The sequence below is a fragment of the Chroicocephalus ridibundus genome, chromosome 8, assembly GCF_963924245.1.
Source record: "Chroicocephalus ridibundus chromosome 8, bChrRid1.1, whole genome shotgun sequence".
Lineage (NCBI taxonomy): Eukaryota > Metazoa > Chordata > Aves > Charadriiformes > Laridae > Chroicocephalus > Chroicocephalus ridibundus.
In genome coordinates, this window is record NC_086291.1 from 19,073,387 (window position 1) to 19,093,382 (window position 19,996).

The following is a 19,996-nucleotide window of genomic DNA, read 5'->3' on the forward strand; positions in this document are numbered from 1 at the left end:
TTTAAAGTATTGTAAAAATTATTGTGGTGGGCAATAATTCTTCAAAAACAGCATCTCCATCTACCAGGCCATTATAAAATATAAGTGATGACATCATTGATCTAGCTTAGGGAGTAAGTAGATTCTGAAAGGAATAATGACTGGTTGCTATGACAATATGCCCCTCGCCAGCTGCTGATTTGTTACTTGAACACAGGGTTTTACGTGCAAGATCCAGGCTCTGCGTGATAAGCTCTGGGTCTTCCTGGTTCAGTCTTTTTATGCTGTTCGTCACACAGAAGGCTGGAAGCTGATGAGGCCAGACCATCAACAGAAAATACAAGCAGGTATGTCTGGCATCAAATGGCGTTAGAATTTTTTAGCAGTCTGTTCAGTAGATAAAATGTAGGCGGTATTGTGGAGCCACATACAAATCAAAGCAAAATTTGTGATGCTGTATGTTTTTGAAGTGGTATTTTAGAATAGAAGCATGATAGCATGCCTTGCTAGTTTCAGACCTGTAAATTGGTAAAAAATTTTCTGTGAAAAGTCTCCTCTGCTTTTCTTGTTAGGAGCATATATAACAGGAACTGAGACCACATAGATGGATTCTATTCTTATTTACAGCTGGTCTAAATTATTGAAAATACTGCAGCAGGATTAAAAACCTTATCTGTCTCATTTTTAAGGAGATAAGCACTGTCGGATGAATTAAATTTGCACAAAGCAGCTTATCCGTTCCATGAATTCAGTTCCCACCCTTTATCGTTTTCTACATAATGTATAAATATTGCTTGTCTCTTGCATAATGCTTATCTCGTGCACTGTGAGTAAATGCAGCTAGCTTGGCTTCACAGTTGATTGGTATTGTGATATTGTGTATGCTACTGCAGAGAGCCCCTAAGGAGCTGCATAGTGTTCTCTCAAAATTTTAACAAGCAGCACTTCCAACAAAAAGGAGGTTTTGTTCTGAACGTTTCTTTGTTTTGAAGTACACAAGTATTCTGAGGCTGCGGGACTGATGATGATGGAGTTCGGGTTATGGTTGAATATTAGCTTTGACAGTACAGCGTTATAAAAGAAAAGAATGTGTCGAAGACTCCTCTAAAATCAAACCACTTATGATTCAAAGAAGAAATAAACATTTTGGTGTCCTTTATGTTAAAGACATTAACAGCTAGGATATGGTAGTTATAAAATTGTTTCTGCCTGTAGACAGATAAAATTTTATTCTACAATTACATGCTGAGAGAAAGATGCAGTGACAGTCTTTCTAAGCATGATTTAGAGATGTAGTCAAATAACATTTCACTGTTACTGTATCAAACAGGTCTATGATTTCTTTCTGGATTACAAAATACTTCAGAAGCTGAGGAGCTGGCTTTAGAAACAAGGGTGATTTTTTTGTTTTGTTTTGGGGTGTTTTATTTTTAGGATGATCATGTCCTTCCTGTAAATAATCTTCAGGCTGCTTTTCACTAGCGCTTTCAATACACAAAAATATTTGAGACCGAGGTGTGCCTTAGTTGTCTGAACTCCATCTTGCCAGAAATTGTTTTGTTTTCTTTTAGATTAAATTGTATCTCAGAGCTAGCATACACTTCATATGTAAATGGATAGGCTGAAATGTTTGCATAAATTATCTGGTTTTAATTACAGGCAAAGTGATGACACAATACTGGTAGACAAATATTAATCTTCAACTTTTAACTTAATGATATCTGGTGGTGGTTTATCTTCTAGAGATTTAACCTATATAGAATTAGAAGGCTATAATAGAGGAGGAAAAATGCCAAAAGAAGACAGATGTTTCATCATCATGTGTTGGGGTTTTTTTCATTCACAACATGTCTTGTGTTTTCTTAGGCACAAGTTTATATGGATTTTGTCTTAATATATTGGTATGTATTAATGTGCAGAGTCATTGCTAGGAAAAGGATTTGATCCCTGGGGTGCCATTTTTCAGCATACCTTTTGTGTGATTTTTTTACAGACCTATATAAAAATTATTTTCAGTTTCTTCAATAAGAATTCATCAGAATTTTTGTATGTGTTATACAGATACATATATTTTTTTCTGTATAAATAGTATGTCAGAACATAAGGCACTGAATGCTTACATTTTTTTAATACATTTATTGCAAAACCTGTTTTCAGCTGAAACATTAATGCAAACAAAAATGAAACCTTATTGATTTGGGGTCTGTACAGTGTCTATAAATATCCTTTTCCTATTCTACAAGCGCAATTGATTTAAAGGCTTTATTGAAAAATGCTTCCCTCAGAGTAGACAAGTAAAAAAAAAAAAAAAGGCATTCACTGCCTGAAAATTCCACATGACAATCAGAGGGATAACTCTCATGACATTACACTGCATGCTGTCTAAAGAGGCACTATGATCTTACTGTGTACATTTAGATATTTTGACTTTACTGCTTTTGAAAAATAATATAATTTAATGTAATTAATTTTTTCTTTTAAAAGTATAAATAAATATTCTATAAATTACAGTACATCACTTAAAAGTCAATAGTACTCTTAAATTTGAAGGTCTGTCTTTTTTTGTAAATTGTGTACACTTTCAAAGGTCTCAGTGCGCTGCAAGCTTTAAGTGAGCTAAGCTTGCATAAACAAAAGTGTGGCTTAATATGGAAATGGGGAAACAGAAGAGTTAAACAACTTGCTTATTATGGCCATCTGACCTCATTATAGATACAACATTTTTTGTTCTGAATATAAAACCATGTATTTCCACTTAACATTTGCCATGTCACCAAAATTAGCCTTCCTAGAATAATTATAGGACCCAAAGAAGCGCTTTCTGATTTCAGATGATGTTAGTTGAGAGGTCTGGATTGTTTTCTGTTTCACTTATTTCCTGCTAAATAGTAAAGAAACTGCTTGTTCCTTTTGCAGCTGCATTTGACAAGGGTGATGACCGAAGACTTGGCAAAAAACCTGTATTCACTAGTTCTCAGGTAAATAATTATATCCAAACATTAAAAATACTCAGAAGCTTGCAAACAAAACTATTTTCATCATGTGTTTTAAATTCGGTATTAATTTGTCATACTATTTAATGCAACTTGCTTTTGGTAAATTTGGGGGGTTTTGGTGAACTGTTATTTCTGCAGAATCAGTCATGTCTATTGCCAGAAACATCTTAGGACTCAGCCTATGCTCTGCTACATTTTCAAACAGATAAGCTCAAATAAAAGACGGGAATTTGTGTTCAGAATCTCACATTCCCCTGTTGCTACGTAATGAAACTGATCTGTTTCCCAGAGCAAATGGTTTGCTACTGAGCTAATGAATCTGCTATTATCACAAGCCATCACAGCACTGAGTCTGTGACACCCCCTGTCCTGAAAAAATATTTTTTTAGTGACCTCAGCAACTCTTCTATTGAGACTTAAACTCAAAACTACATTACTGTTTGGCAGAAAAACAGTATGGGTTTCACATGATTTGACGGTCTTGGATACATTGCAATGACACTGGTATCACTTAATTCTCCATGTGTCAGTATATATCTTTACCTGAGAGAGAAGTGGAATATTGTCACTTTGGAAAATGTGCATGTATAATTCAAAAAAGTTTTCTTACTTCAGCAGACACTAGTAATATAAATAAATATTACCGAGTAATTTGTCCAAAGTAAAAGTGAAACTCTACTTAACTATTTCTATATCCTCTATGTAGAGCGGTATTTCACGTTAGATTTACTAGGCACTCAAGTTATTTCTGGTACTTTTGTGTCTTTGAAAGTCAATCTGAGCTAAAATATAATATTTTAAAAATTATTTCTATGCTGAATCTTGTTGCTTGTTACTAAAAAAGTAGCTGTGTTTCAGAAATGAAAGACTATGGATAATTTGGTGTTGTAATGTCTTCTGTTTGGTTGGGTTTTTTTCCTGATGCTTTTTTTTCTAGCTAAACAAATCTATTACTGAATCTGCTGGTATAAGGAATACGTCCCGGACAGAACACAGCAAGAAAGATTGCTGGGGAGATTTTTCCACTAATCAGGATAAAATGAAATCTGATGGATTAGGAGCATCTGGACATACATCAAGCACCAATAGAAACACTGTTAATAAGGCTTCAAAGCATGAGGATGTAAAGGGGAAAGATGGCAAAAAAATAGTTTCCAAGATTACTAAGGATTCAAAACCTGGGGAAAAAGCTGCTTCACCAAAGGCTAGAGTTGTTATAAAGACAAAAATAGAAAATAATGGAAATGTGAAGGCTGAAAGCATGCTTACCAAGCAAGATGTAGAAAAGACATCATCTGCAAGTGGACAGAAAAATTCAGGAAGTGGCAAAGGACTAAAGAACCATGAAGGGAAAATTGCAGGTGCCAGACCTAAAGTGCTGACAGTAACTGCAAGTGTGCAGATCAAAACAAAACCATTGAAAAAAAACACAGGGAAGGAATCTCCCTCCTTAGGAACTGTGGCAGGAACTTCCAGCAAGTCAGCAAACTCAAGCATAGATATCCAGACTGCCAGCGAACAGACAGAGGAACCCAAAGAGGATAAATTGGTAGAGGAAGGGAAAAAACAAACTGGTAATTTTTTATTTTTTTTTCTGAGTCCCCTTCTGGTTTGTCCCAGGCAGGTCATACACTGAAAAACCAGCCTGAGAAGCTTTAAAAAAATGTACTATAGACTAATAAGAGTCACCCTCTTCCCCTGTAAATGAATATTAACTTGAGATAAGAATGTAAAATTTCTCCTCTATTAACTGATTTTATTTTATGATAACTGATAGCCATATAAAATGGTAAAAGTTTAACAACTATGCTCTTTTCAATAGCTGATATTCATTAGTAGAATTTTTTCAGTAGTTATATGCAATGCATTTTCCCCTATAATTAACTTTGAATTTACCTTACAATAGTGAAAACAAAGCCATCTGTGAAGACATCAAATGGAGTCACCAACAAAAAAAAAAAGACCGAGCTTGAGGCTAGTATCACAACAAGCAGGTATGTTACAAATCAATATGCTGCTTTACACATAGATAGATGTGCGTGTGTGTCTGTTTGTGAAAAAAGTTTCAGTTGAACTATTAAACTTGCTGTTAAGCCAACATGTTCTTTTTAATCAGAGAATGGTTGTCTATTGCATGTTATTAGCAAAACAATTTGTGTTAGCTATTGGAAACATTGCTGTAAAGATAAAATTGGTTTGGCTTTTGTGTTGGATTGTTTCATGCTAATCATTTTAAAATTGTTATAGGTCATTCAGAATTCTGCACACTGGAACAGTTAATGACTACACAAGGTGTTGTAAGCTTATCATTTCTGGGATAGCTTAAATTAAACTGGACAGAAAGACAGCTGAAGCACTGTGAAATTGTGAAATGGGTCGTTTATACATATGAGTGTGTACATATATAAAAATACATATATGCACATATAGGTTTTATTTTAAAAAAGTATACCTTTTAGGTTGCCTTTTCAATGTTTATATATGTGGGCATATTAAAACACATATATTGCTTGCTTAATATACTTAAACATTGCTATATCTTAAGGTTGGAGATAATGGATGTAATAATTTCTTTGCAGTCTGACAAAAAAATCAACTGGAAAAGGATGTAATGAACAAAATGTACAAGCCGTTGTAAAGAAAAAAGGAAATGTGAGTAGCAATTCTGCAGCACAGCAAAAGGCTCAAAACACACCTACCAATTCTCCCAAGAACCAAGGTAAAGTTTCATACAGCAATGAAATGGTCTGCCAATATTACGCAAAGCTTTGTCATATTTTTTTTTTTTAGTGCAAGCATCTTCTGAACAATTCTGTTTATTTTCTGTATTTCACTTTTGGTGACGATTCCAAACTGTAAAATGCAAATTAATGTGTGTCAAATTCAAAATATGTAAAAGATGGTCTTCACTGCCAATTGCTGTTTTCTTCTGCTTGTTTAATCTGCTTTGCAGAGTCTTTTATTTGCTGATCCCCTGCACTTCTGCACTTGGAACCATGACTGTGTTCAACAGAAATTCTGTAGGTCAAGCATTTATAATATGCATCAAAGATCTGGACTGCAGACTTCTTTATGAACTGTTAGTTTATGACTCCCTTTTTTGGTGATCCCCCCTAGGGGTAGCACTACTGATACTGACCTGCACCACAAACGAATACTTGATTTCAACAACTATTTATATCAAGTGTGGGAAATGACATTGTAGACTGCAGAGAGGAAACCCTGTTTTATAAAGATACAAAGTGTTAAGGATGGAGCTCTTTCTAATCCCATTTGGACTTGGCACTTACAAGGGGGAGGAAGACTGTTCAAGTTATATTATCTTAAATGCATTAAGATACAGAAAACACAGGTCCTGTCAGTTTGTGTTCATTAAAGATCTTGCAGTATTTTCTGACTGAACAGGGATATTAATTCTCGTATTCTAATCGCATTATAACTAATGTAATTATTTTCTGCCTACTTTCATTTCCTCTACAATACAAATTGAACACAGTACTCATCACTTCCTGTGCTAAGCTGCTGTGCCGTGTTTCTGTGCGCTATTAGACAGCTGCTGCTTGCTTTCTGCTCCAGGGATGACTACTGCAGTTCCAGGTTGAAGTAATTCCTTTATGTACAGTCCATAAAGTGCTCTATGGACGGCATGTAAATGCAAGATGGTATTTTTGTCTAGTGTTTAAGATCTCAATTCTTAATTCTTTAACAAGCCTTAAATCCTTTAGTAACATAAAAAGTTGAGTAACTTGCTTCTCAATATAAACAAACTCTAACATAAATTGGTGAATATACTTTGACTGGCATATACAATCTTTATAGTCTTTTTTTTTTTTTACTGTTTGTTAGGACCTCAGGGGGAATCGCCAAATTCACTGAAATCAGGAATGTCTCCAAAACATAATGAAGAAAAAAATGTGTTACAACATCTGTCTCAGACAACACCCCCAGAAAAACATTCCTCAGCCAAGAAGAGGAGTGTTAAGCAGTTGCAAACACCTGTAGCAAAAGCCACTGTAAAAATAACACCTAAAACTCTGGCTCCATCAAAACATGCTGAAATTATGAATAATAAAGAACCAAAACCGAAAACAGCTGGGCAATCTGTGTTAAAATCTCAGTCCTCAGTCCAGAAGCATTCAAGGAGTGAATCTCCTGTTGTCCAGAAGAATGTGCATACTTCTGAACACAGAAGTTCAGGACAGAAACTTGAAAAAAACATGACTGATGCTGTGGCAGGTCAGCTTCATGAGAATAATGAATGCTATTCTGCAAAGCAAATTGAATCTTTAAAATCTGTGACAGAAAGTAGCAGCAAAGATAAACTGCTGTCCTGTCAACCCAATAAAGAAAAATTATCACATCCTTCTGAAAGTGTGGAATACAAAATACAATCCGAATCTTCTCCTCTGATTACAGAGGAAACTACTTCTAAACGGCACGTTTCACTGCAAAATGAAATGGAAGCAAGAGAAATCTGTGGAGATCAGACTGGAATTAAACAGATTGAAGGTACAGAGAAAGATGGCAATACAGCTGAATTTCAGTGTCATGCACAGTCTTCCAGTGATGGATACTCAGACCTTTCCAAGGAAACCAATCAAAAAGCTTCAGGAGAACTGGTGAACCATTCAAAAGCAACCAAAGTCTGTACTGAACAAAGTGATAAATTAAACTCTGAAACAGGTCTTAACTACGATAAAAATGCTTTACCAAGCTTTTCCAGAACGATAACCAATAAAGAGGATGAGACATCATCTCCTCAGATTCATATGGAGGGATTTCTTACAGCTGATGAGCTGTGTGATACATCAGCCTTGACTGACTACAAATCAGTTACAGCAGATTTAGATGATGTTTCAGAGTGTTCCACAGAACAAATAACAGAAAAATGTTCACCCAGTTACACAGAGTCTATAGATCCTACAGAAATGTCTGAAAACCATGAAAATGCAGAAATTCCCTTTGTGGACCACTGGAGTACTGGTGCACTAGATCCAAAAGAGAGTCCTGAATCAGATACTGGCAGTGCAACTACATCCTCTGATGATATAAAACCAAGATCAGAAGACTATGATGCTGGAGGCTCTCAGGATGATGAAGGATCCAATGAAAGAGGGATTTCTAAATGCAGCACTATGTTGTGCCATGATTTTCTTGGAAGAAGCAGCAGTGACACAAGTACACCTGAGGAATTAAAAATTTATGACAGCAGCCTAAGAATAGAAGTGAAAATGAAAAAAGAGGGTTCTGATCTCTTCCGTGTTAATTCAACGAGCGATGATGAAATACCAAGAAAAAGACCTGAAATTTGGTCCCATCAAGAAAGTGCACGGACCAATACTAGAGAAAGCAAAAGTTCTCCTTTTTCCAATGCACAGTTTACTCAGGAAGCAGACCAAGTTTCTTCTTCTGCTGATGAAACAGAAGATGACAGATCTGAAGCAGAGAATGTTGCAGAAAACCTTCCTCCATCCAGTGTTCCTACTCAACAGTTCCAAGGAATTGATAATTTAGCTTTTGAAGATGCAACAGAAAATGACACAGCAAGTCAAGAGTTTTCTAAAACTAAACATTTCAAACGATCTGTTTTACTTTCGGTAGATGAATGCGAAGAATTGGGATCTGATGATAGAGTGGAAACTCATACTTCACGTCAGCATTCAATAGATTCTCTGACTCCTTCAGAAGTATTTGACAGTGTTTCTCAAGAGCACCATGGAAATACTTTTTATTCAAGATACTCACTGGAAATTGAAGATGGATTCCTGGATTGCAAACACCATAAGGATAGAGACAATAAATCAGATAAAAGTGAAAGTTCTCTCCTACATCTTCATGATACTGAAACCCCAGGGAAGGAGAATCAAAGTGCTTCAATGACTGAACAAAATTGCCCAGAGAAAGTCTATTCAGCGGCTAGTCCGTGTCCAGGAGAAAAACAAATAGTAAACATGAAGAATGAGGTGGCTAGTGAATTTCACCAGTGCAATAAATACTTAGACAATGATGCAAAATCTCAAGAAAGGCCATGTCATTTAGATCTTCATCAGAGAGAAACTAATTCTGATGTGCAAAAGAGCAGCTCTGCAAAACCTGTAGAAGCCAGTAAGAATCAGATACTGACTCAGGAAGGTCAAGTGAGAGACAGTCAACCAGCAACTACTGAATGCGCTAATACTGATTTACTTCCAGGTAATGTACAGAAATAGAAACATTCAGTCATTCAAAAATAAAGTAACAGGGAAAGCTTTGACAATTTGTCTGGGATTGAATCCTGAACTGAAGTAATTTTGGCTGAAACGATATTAAATTTAAATATTTTTAAGTGTTTCACTTGGGTAGAGAATGCTTGTCTGTTTGAAATATCCGTCAATACCCTGCTGTCCAATGAGAAACTTGACTACAAGAAAAGAGATTTTATGTAATGCTAAGAGAAAGATTGGATGCAGTTGTCTGTACTTCAGTTATTTTTGATCCAATCTCACATTGACAGCATCAGCTTTTGATGGAATCTTAGTATTTGTTTTGTCTGCTTGACAAGGTGTAGTATGTCTGAATGGGATGTGCAATAACTACAGTAATAACCTTAACTAAAGCGCACTGAACTGTTTACCTGAACAGCTATATGCATTATTGTTGTAATTTATTTATTTATATATTATACACAAATTTGGATCCTTCTGCCACTGAATATAACTGAATATTTGCCATATAAATCAGTGGGAGCAGGCTTGAACTCTGATTTAGAGCTTATGAGATGTCTAAAATTCTAAATTTTACCAGTAAAAGCTTATTTCCTAAAAGAGATATTATACTTAGAACTAATGCTTATATGAAGAAAAGTTCTAACTTGTTTCATGTAGCTAGATGAATACTTGTCTAGTTTTGTTTTGTCTTCTTTATACCAATAATTCAGTCTGTTTATCCCATCAAAAATATACAATAGTGTTGATTACAACTATTGTGTATTCAGAGTAATGAAATGCTGATCATGATCTATGTTCAGCCAGACCACAGAACAAGAAGACATTAAAAGTCCGTACTATTTTTTTTTTAATTTTGCTTGCCCTTGCCTGCAGCTGCCCTTGCATGTGCAGTGTAGAAATAAGCCTGTGGATAAACAATTTTGGTTTTAATTCTCTTGTAAGCTGACATAGTTTAAGTCACCATTCAGTAATCATTCTCTATTAATTCCCTCCATGCACCTCCTGGTCTAAATTTAATTTATGTAGTAAATGAGAAATTCCATGTGCATTAAGTGTATATTTACATTGTCATTTTCTGTATCAGAAATTTAATTATGGAGGTTATTGTTAATTACCAGTGGTGATTGCTGCTTTAACTTAATTTATAAATCATACTTTGTTTTTTATATAGGAAATAAATGCCTCAAATTTTGTCAATTTTGTATAACCCTCCATCCCCCATTTTTTAACCTGGTTGGATTGTCCTTTCTGAATGAGTTAAATTTTGCTCTACACAGCCCTGAGGGGAGGATCATCTGCAATTTTTACATTGTACAGTATTGTGAATTATTTCAGGAGACATAGATGATTATGACACAATGGCACAAACCTGCATGTATGAGCATCGGCCTTCAAAAACCCTTTCTCCAATATATGAGATGGATGTTGGAGAAGCAATTGAGCAGAGGATGGATTCAGAAACAGCAGTTCTAGATGTGGATTTTGAAGATCAGCAGTTTGCAGAACAGGACTGGACTCTTCTCAGGCAATTGTTATCTGAGCAGGACTCAAACATAGGTTTCAAAAACTCTGTTCCTGAAGACCTTAACTTAGCACAATGTCTTATCAATCAGACACTGTTTCTGGCACGAGATGGTTCGAATCCTCAGGGTACATCACAAGTTGACACATTCAGTAGGTGGACTGAACTCATGTCTCCACTCGATGATTCTTCAGCAAGCATTACAGTGGCAAGCTTTTCATCTGAAGACTGTTCGTCCCCTCAAGGGGAATGGACAATTCTTGAACTGGAAACCCATCATTAAGGTGATCAAATGTTTGCAGCTGAACTCCAACCCATTCCCCAAATCTATTTTTGATGAGTTGTTTCCGTACAATAATGAAATACTGCATCAGTCAAGAACGAGCAATTCTTGATACTGAGGCAATCTTTCTGATATAATGAGGTAAATATGTTAATTTATAATCTAGATTTAATCACAAGTACAATAATTTTTCAAGACTTAAATGTATGTCTTTTCTAAAAATGAACTTTGAGCATGTATTTTCTAGAATTGTTAGAAAAAATTAGATGACATGAGAGAAAAATCTTGGTTTCCACCCTCCCTTTCATCTTCCTTTCTGACATTTTAATATTCTTATTGAGCAAGAATTTAAAGATGACTGCATAATAAGTAGAGCTATTCCCCTCCTTTTTTTCCCCCCCCTCTTTATATGGTGACTTCATTTTGCAACAATAAAGATTCGGAATGGTTGTGTCAACAGGTGATGTGTGCCAACGCTGCTTTAAATGATGGAAACATATGTTCAAAGAAAACGTTTCAGTATGAATCTGCCTTGGGCCTTACTAATATGAGCAGCTTGTTTCATCTGTTTCTTCCAGATTTGATTTTTGTATTTTTGGTTTGTTTAGAAGTTTCTAATAAATTTTTTTAAATTGTCTTTCCTTTAAATATAAGACTTCAGAGGGTCTGTGCTATAGGAAGAGCACTGTTTCTTTCTTGGAAATGCACATATTTAAGTAAATATTTTTAATGGCATGGTGCATGAATTCAGAGGATTTTGTAGATGCTGCTCCTGTTCTAACAAACAGTATCTCTGATATCTCCAAAAGTATATCTCAGTCTGAAGTTGTGGTCAGTGTTACATCAGAAGTCTGATGTTGGCTAGAACTACCTTCAGGCTTCAGTTCATTACACTTGCACCCTTATGACACTGTCTGAGGCATAGCAAGATTCTCAGGAATTTGGTTTTGTTTGTTCACTTAAATGCTACATTTTTGGAGGGATAATGGGATTCTTGCATCTTCATTAATACCTCTAGTGTAGTTTTTACAACGAGACTAAATATCAACATAACCATTCTTCTGACTAAAAGTGAGATAGGATATACTTCTCAGTACTGCTCATTCTGCTGCTGTTGGCAGTTAATTTGGGTGGGGATGGGACTATTTATTGTCTTTTCTAATTTGACAGGGGAGGAAGGGACTGAGAAGCTATTCGTAATTCTTACCAAGTTAGAACTCCTCCTGAAACACACAGGATTTTTTCATTGCTAAGGTTAGGCCCTCTAAGATATCTGCATTATATAAGTAGTAGGGCTTGTCTTTCACACAGCTTAAAATCTAAACAGGAAGTATTCTACCTCCTCTTAGTCATTAACAGAAGTGCCTTCAGAAGCAGGTGCTATATGGCAGTAAAAGGCTACTAACTTTTTTTTTGTTAAAACTATTTAAGATAAGTACACAACTTAAACTAACTGCAACCACTGATAATATGGTCAGTTTTGCAAGCTTTTGCACAATTCCAACAGTGCACCTTAATTTTCTTAGAAACTTCCTTTCTTTTTGTTCATAGTCAAAAACTCAGTTGTGTGGAAATAGGAAGTTGCCCCAGCATATGACTAAAGAAATTATGACTTGTCTTATCTGTGGACTTGACATAATAAAGAGCTCTAAGGCACAGCAGTGTATCTAGAAAGCCACTTTGTTCAACTTCTGATGGAGAAGTGATGTTTTATTTTCCCCAAATTAAATGGAGAATTTTATCTCATTCTTTAATATCAAAGCAGGAAAAAAAAAAAAGGGAAAGCCTTCCTTTCCCTTTATAATGAAGAAGGAAGACTTGAAACTCAAAGGAGGATCTTCAGTCTCATAATAAAAATCCCCTATTTTTTTTAGCTTTTAGGATCATAAATAGTCAGATACAATTCAAAATATTTTAAATGTAATATGCTGTATTTACCCCAGTCTTCATATTGGGTGAGTCAGAAGAACATTTAGGAGTGCAAATCATCAAGAAAACCTATTTTTCATCTTCAAGTTTACAAGGTATATCGACAGTGGAAAATCTCTTGGATAAATGAAGTAACTATAGTATTAGCCGCTGTAAAAGATGAAACTCTAGAGAAGCTTTTACAGAAGGCTGAGGAATGGTGTTTTTTCAATTTCTGTGTAAAAAGCTAAAGTAAAAATTGTTTAAAATAAAGTTTAAGCAACTTTAAAATCCTGATGATATTCTGTTAAACAAAATGATGGAAAGGATTAGGAAAGGTGACAAAGTGAAAGAGGGGTCCCTTTTGTCTATTTTTTGCTTTACCCATATTTTTAACTTCATACTGAATTGAAAAAGTAGCACTGAAAAGTGGCACACAAAGTTCTATGTTTGTTGTATGAAATACAATCACCTATAGGGCTTTTTTAATCGTGTTTTCTCTTTGCATTTACTCTTCCGGTTATATGAAAATTAAATTAGCTTCTCTCTCCAAGTCCCCAGTGATGTTGCAATGCCTTTAATAGTTTTGTAGCAGACTAGTGATTAGGATTTGGTGTATTGTTCAGTTGATACATACGCAGCCATAGAATTCAGCTTCCCAGAGCCAGATAGTCTCTGTAGAAGTAGCAGGAATAGAAAGCCGTATTGTTTTTAATTTGTGTTACCAGAGTGCCCATGAGGCTTAATCAGACCAGCATCGCACTGGCTAGACACTGTACAAACACAGAATAAAAACAAGGACTTCCCACAGAGTGGTTATAATACAAGCAAAGACATAAGACAAAAAAGACATGGATGGAAAGGTAAAATGAGAGTGTCAATAGTTATCTAGCTACAGTTTCAGCGCACCAGTAGTTTAAATATTGTCTTTTTTTTTTATTCTGTATGCATTCTGAGAAGGGGAAATCGGAGGGTGAGATTTGGAGGCTGGATAATGAGGGAGCTCTAAGAATCTATATTCCTGATCAGCCATGTGCGTCATCTAAACTCTGTTCTGTTCCACCTTGTTTAGTAGTCCTTTCTCATTCAGGAGTAGGTGGCTATCTGTTTAATAGTATCAGTCACTTGAGTTCTGTGGAGTCCTGCTCATGCCTCCTGACAGCGACTTTGCCACTGTATTGGCCTCCTCTCCAAAACATGAGGGAATGGACAAACGTTTGTTTGGGAACTTCATATACAAACAGTCAAAGCTAGTGTCATGGGCTCCAAGTGAATAGTGATTAAGAGGTCCTGAATGACCTCTGAAGTAAAGACAAGGTATGTACATCTGATGAAACAGTGAAAGGGCATCAGTGAAGAAACTAAAGAAAGAGATGGGATAGTCAAAACAATGTTTAAGAACTTACCTTTGCAGAAGGATTTTGAATGAGTAAGAGCAGTGAAATTGCTTTGTCAAAGCCTGAGAAGACAATGTTGGGGTCAACCGGTGATACTGGCAGCTTACATGAGATCATTATGTGAATGGGTAAAGATGTCTCCTACAGGCAGTAACAAGAAATTTAGTGAAATATCAGTGAAGTTTAGAGGAGAGGACTCGGAAATCAGAGTTTAAGGTAATGACCCTGGTTTTGCCTACCTTGAATGAATTTTATGAAAGTGAAAAATAAGGAAGGATGTTTTACATATATGGAGGTATCAAGTTAAAATAGGCTAGACCTCCAAAAGGTGATGTCAATAGGCATAATGATTTTTTTTTTTTGCTTGGAAAATTAGAGTCTAGACTGGACTAGAGAAGCAGCTTTGCAGGTTTTTCACATATAGATGCTAGCTAAAATAGTATTTGGGGAATAAATCACCGGTTGACATACTGCAGAGGGAAAAAGAGAAGGAAATGGAGGCTGAAACACTTGAATTGCTACAGGAAATTGAGGAAAGTGGAGCTTCTTCCAAATTATCTGCTCAAAAAACCAATTAGGGAAACAAAGGAAATAAATAAACAAAGATGGTGACAGGAGGAGGACAGGATATAAGGGAAAAAGCACCGTTGGCTTCATTGAAGATGGCCCATAAGACAGATAAGTATAAAATAGCAGTTTTGAGGCTGGTTAAGAACATGTTCTGAAGGACTGCGTTCAAAATGACATATTGGCTTTCTCAGAAGGAAAGGCAGGCAGATGCCAGTTTGGTCAAGTATGACAGAATTGCAGGGAGGAAACTGAGCTTAAACCTTGAGAGGCAACCATTAGAAAAGCACATCAGTTAATAATACATTTTGGTTTTTAAAGGGATAAGATTATACCATATTTATATAGTGTAGCAAAAGAAATGAGGAGACTAAGACCTGAAGTGAAGATCAGGAGAGATAAGTATGCATGAAATGAGATCAGCAGGCAGTCTGGGCTGCTACCACAAATGATCAGATAAGAGCATAAGAAAAGACGAACATCTTTTGTGGTGAGGGTAGTGGAAAGAACACTCCGTATCTTCATCATTTTTCTTTTAGAAAAACTTGCTGTAGAACCATAAAATTATAGAAAAATTGCAGAAAAATCATAGAATTACAGAAAAATGCAAGCTAGAAGGGACCTCCAAAGGTCTCTAGTCCAACCTGCTAAAAGCAGGGGTGACTTCAAATTTAGATGAGGAAGCTAGGACCATATCAAGGTCCATAGCGTGTATAATGGTAATAAATAAAGATAGCAGACGGGAACATGGCGCTCACTGGAAATAGTTATTTAAGATTAAAAATATTGTAATAAAACTACTTTGGGTATTGTTGGAAAAGATTAGTAACGAAGTACAAGAAATATGGCTTGCTTGCAGTATTTTTAAGTTCTGGATTATATGTGATAGAACTGTACACATTTAATAATCCTATTCCACACTTTACTTTTTAAAGTTTTAAATTACTTCAAGTTACTTCGCAAATTGCAAATTTTATTATTATTTTGGAAGAACGAGTGGGCAAGAAGAGTTTCCCATGTTTCTCACACAAAGATTGTCCATAGGATCTGTTCCCCTAGCATTGTCTATCTCGCTTTCTTTAAGGGCATATGTCCAAAAAAAATTAACACACCTGTACTAGGCACAGATTGCAGGAGGCTATTTTAAAAATTGAGTATATATTATTGCCATCTGGAAAATAATTAGTAGCATGCTTATTCTACTTTGTTCCAGAAAATCTAAACCTTTGCATGAAGGAATTAAGAACTGCTATTATGTTGTTCATCTGTTGCTCGGAACCAAGACACTTAAGAAGTCATTACTTTGCTTTCACTAACGTCAAAGGAAAAACTCCTTTTGACCTCAGCTAAAGCAGGTTCAGGGCTTACCTATATTACATGCATGTACTAGAAATGCTATTTTTCCAGTATATCTATTTCATAGCTTTCTAGTTTTACTCTATTAATAATATTGCACAGTTGTAGATGTGACAAATTGCAGCTAGAAAGACTTCAATTTAGAAGTCATAATTATATGCATTTTGTTAATATTTCATGACTGGGGTGATTTAACATTTGTACATTGATAGATTACATTCTTGCCAGGACTACACAGAACTGAGGACAAAAGGATCAGAGATAGCAGCTTTGTTATGACACATGATTCCATGGAAAAGGGCTTTTAGATTTGAAATCCAATATAAACTTTCATCTCTTACAGAAAATCCATACTAGTTTTCAGCTCTATCTCTTGAACACAAGCTATATGTGCTATTTTTGAAAAATAAGCTTTAATGTGTTCAATTTTGGAAAAATTACAGCTGAAATCTATTCTTTGGCTAATTTAAAACCAAGCTTCCTATCAAAAAATTACTGTGTATGTTTATGTGTGTTTAAGGAAACTAAACCTGTAACAGAGGAAAAGTGATTTATATAAAAAGTGGGTATTAATTGGGAAAAATACCGGGTTTGATTATTTTTTTTAATTTTATTTTCTTGAGCTTTGGTAATTAATAACTGAAGAAGCTATACAGTGCATGAATGCACACACACCTGTCTATTTCTTACATTTGACCTTCCTTTTATACTTTGCTTTGCAATCTATACTGTATGGTCAATTAGGCCACAGTTCTGCAAACATGGGAGTGAATCCACTTAAACGTTTGCAGATTGGCTTTCAGGTTAACATTCACTTTTCAGAAAGGGTAATGGAACTGGCACTGGGAGCAGACACTCTGCATATTTGTGTTTTTATGTGGTACTCAACTCAATGATGTTCTAATCCTGATGAACCATCTGGACACAGTTAAAGTATGAAATAATAATGGAATTCCATTAAGTTGCTTCCCTGTTCTCCTTGATTTGTTGCTGAAGTTCCCAGCTCAGAAGACTGTTCCATGAGAGAAATCAAAGTCCTAAGAAATCTAACTTTTTGCATTACATGCAACAAAAGATATTTTGCTATTGCACAGTAAAACATGAATACTGATCAGATCTTCAATAAACGAAGCCTCAGTATTCGGGGGGGCTGACTATAACTCAGTAACTAGATATACTTAACAAGGGCACTGATGGACAAAATAGGTTTTGGATGTTAACAGCAGGTGACTGTTAACTACATTAAAGTGAGTGCATATTCTGGTGAACCTGAACAGAGGCTCACGTGTACAAACTGGGGGACTGAGACAAATTACACAGGTAGTCTATCAGGTTTTGTATTTATGCATGCAAGTAGAAGTGACTTGACTTTTTTTCAGCTCCCACTGAAATTAGCATGAGTGGTATCAGATCCATATTCATAAAAATCAGGATCTTTTTAAGTGTCTAAACAGAAAAGACTGGTAACCCGAGTAAAAATTTTGGCTCATGTACCTTACTTTATAATGGTATAAGCCAGCTTTGAGATTGATCTCACTAAATGACTTAAATCTACAGTATTTATGCAGTCCTTATTTAGTCATTTGTTTGGTTTTCTTCTACTCGTGTTTAATGAAATTATTTTAGTTCTTCACTTTTTTTTTTAATAACACACTTTTGAGTGTGGCATGGAATCCGGCCTCTCAGTACAATTGTATCAATGTGCTTAAGATCGGTATAAATAGGACAAACCATATGTACGTGCCAGATTCAGTGTAAGCAGTGTAAAAAATTTTTGTTGCCTTCATAGAATGAGGTAATCTTCATGTCCATGAACATGAGACCCACCTATAAATCAAACTTCCTACCTGTAACAAAATGTCTTCCTGTATCTTTGTGACAGAGAAGAAAACTTCAATCTCTGTTTTCTGGATTATCATATTCTAGTGATCAAGATTAATCCTATGTATGTATAGTGGGATGCATTTGGGGAAAAGTTTGAGTCACTAACTCTAGTCCATGGCTTTATGGTCCCAGACCATTTTGACTTCTCAGTCTTTGAGAAGGTGAGGCGGGGGGCATGTTAAGCTCTCAAACTGAATGCTTGCATGTTTTCCACCTGCTTGCTTTTCAAACCTAGATAATTAGCTGGGTCTAAGTAACCATATTTTCAAATGACTCCTTGTGAACTGGTCTTCTGTTTCCAGAATCTCTGTACGGTTGCATAGTCCCACAAGCTTTCTTCCCCATGCTACATACTGAAGATTCTTAGTTGATTTCTGTATAACAGAAAATAATAAATCCTATGTGTAACTTAAATGCTGAGTCATTGTACTTCATTGAACTTGTGGACTGCTGCCATCAATTTTTATTTGTGCTCTGTAAATTGCAAAAAAAAAAAAAAGTGTTATTTTCCTCTTCTATCTGTTTAGTGGACCTTCTTCACTCCTTTTTCTCCTGTAAGAGGAAAAAACCTACTTTTTCTTGGATCGTGTCATCGGAGAACAAGACAGGTGATGTGTGTGAAGATGAAAAATCATTTCTCATATAAAAATCTATGGAGAAGGAAGATACCTATGCAACTGCCCTACAAAATCAAAAAAATGATCCTCATTTAGAACATATAGGATATGGCCCAGGAGAGTGCAGAAAAACACTAATTCGATGAAAGATTTTGCCTTGTCATAAAGTAGTTATTCATCCACTTGTTTAAGCCATTATCTTCATCATATGGGAGTTCTAATCCCAAGATCCTTCTATTCCTGCCTAAATGGGGTTCTCTGCTCTGCTCCCAGGAGTTATCTGATATGCTGCCAGACACAGCCCTGTTCTCTCTCTTGCAGCTTCACCTGTATGTGAAATGCACCATGGAGGTATGTGGAAAAGGAATGCTTTTGAGATTAAAGCTAAGACTAGCAAAATGTCAGAAACTGTCAGAGCAGAGATAACTGTAAGTAGTAAAATAAATTTAGCTCATAATATCAGGTAGCACAGGATCTCTCAAAGTCACGTTTTGGAAGGGAAACTATGGGGAGAAAAATACTCTGAAGACTGCGCAATCCAGAAAAACCTATTTTCATGGAGCCCAAGCTCTCTTTAGCTTTCTGACAGCAGGCTCATAAAAAGAGAAAGGCAAGTCACATAGTGAGATTTGGATTTAAATGGCATTGCAAAACAAACTACTACCCGAATTGTCCCTTGAGCAGTTGCTAGCCCAGGGGCTCAGCATATCCCATTGCATAAGACTTGGACCAGACAAGTGCTAGGCTGGGGTGGCTTTTACACAGGAGGTGTGGGGTCCATTCCCCTCAGAACTTTCTCACTCAGAGTCTTATTTTTATTTCAAATGTGAACGATTATCAAATGTAATGACAGGCAGAAATATATGCAGTCAAGTTTCCGGTATAACTTTTTGCCAACTGAAATTAAGATACATAGAATTTATACAAGGTAAAATATAACAACTGGAGTCAACAATACTGACAGGAAGCAATTTCTGCTAAGGTTTTGTTTTATTTCATTGTCCCGCACTTATCAGTCATTGTACTTTGATGCCTCTCAAGTGGGTATTTTGAGTTGAGGGGTGGGGGGCATCCAACTTCATGTATGATAAATGGCTATAGGGGAGAAAGGCATCCGCTGGTATCCCAGGAGCCTAAATCCAGTGTTTAAATTTCTCAGTAATTTTTTTTTAAACATAATAATTTATACTTTCTCTTATGTACCATACATTTCTAACAGTGTTACACTGAAGGAAACAAAAATCTACTCACCTTTTAAAAATATTTACATTGTGAATCATC

General features: G+C 35.8%; 1 protein-coding gene across 1 annotated transcript in view; it reads left to right on the forward strand.

The window, feature by feature from the left end:
• Window positions 1–18,513, forward strand: part of BTBD8 (BTB domain containing 8) — a 42,981-nt gene extending 24,468 nt beyond the window's left edge. Inside the window, exons 12-18 of the mRNA XM_063343138.1 lie at window positions 197–326; window positions 2,896–2,957; window positions 3,913–4,549; window positions 4,882–4,969; window positions 5,555–5,694; window positions 6,822–9,167; window positions 10,517–18,513. Coding sequence (XP_063199208.1) covers window positions 197–326; window positions 2,896–2,957; window positions 3,913–4,549; window positions 4,882–4,969; window positions 5,555–5,694; window positions 6,822–9,167; window positions 10,517–10,986 — 3,873 coding nt within the window. The 3' untranslated portion in view covers window positions 10,987–18,513. The remainder of the gene's footprint in view (window positions 1–196; window positions 327–2,895; window positions 2,958–3,912; window positions 4,550–4,881; window positions 4,970–5,554; window positions 5,695–6,821; window positions 9,168–10,516) is intronic.
• The last annotated feature ends 1,483 nt before the right edge of the window (window positions 18,514–19,996 follow it).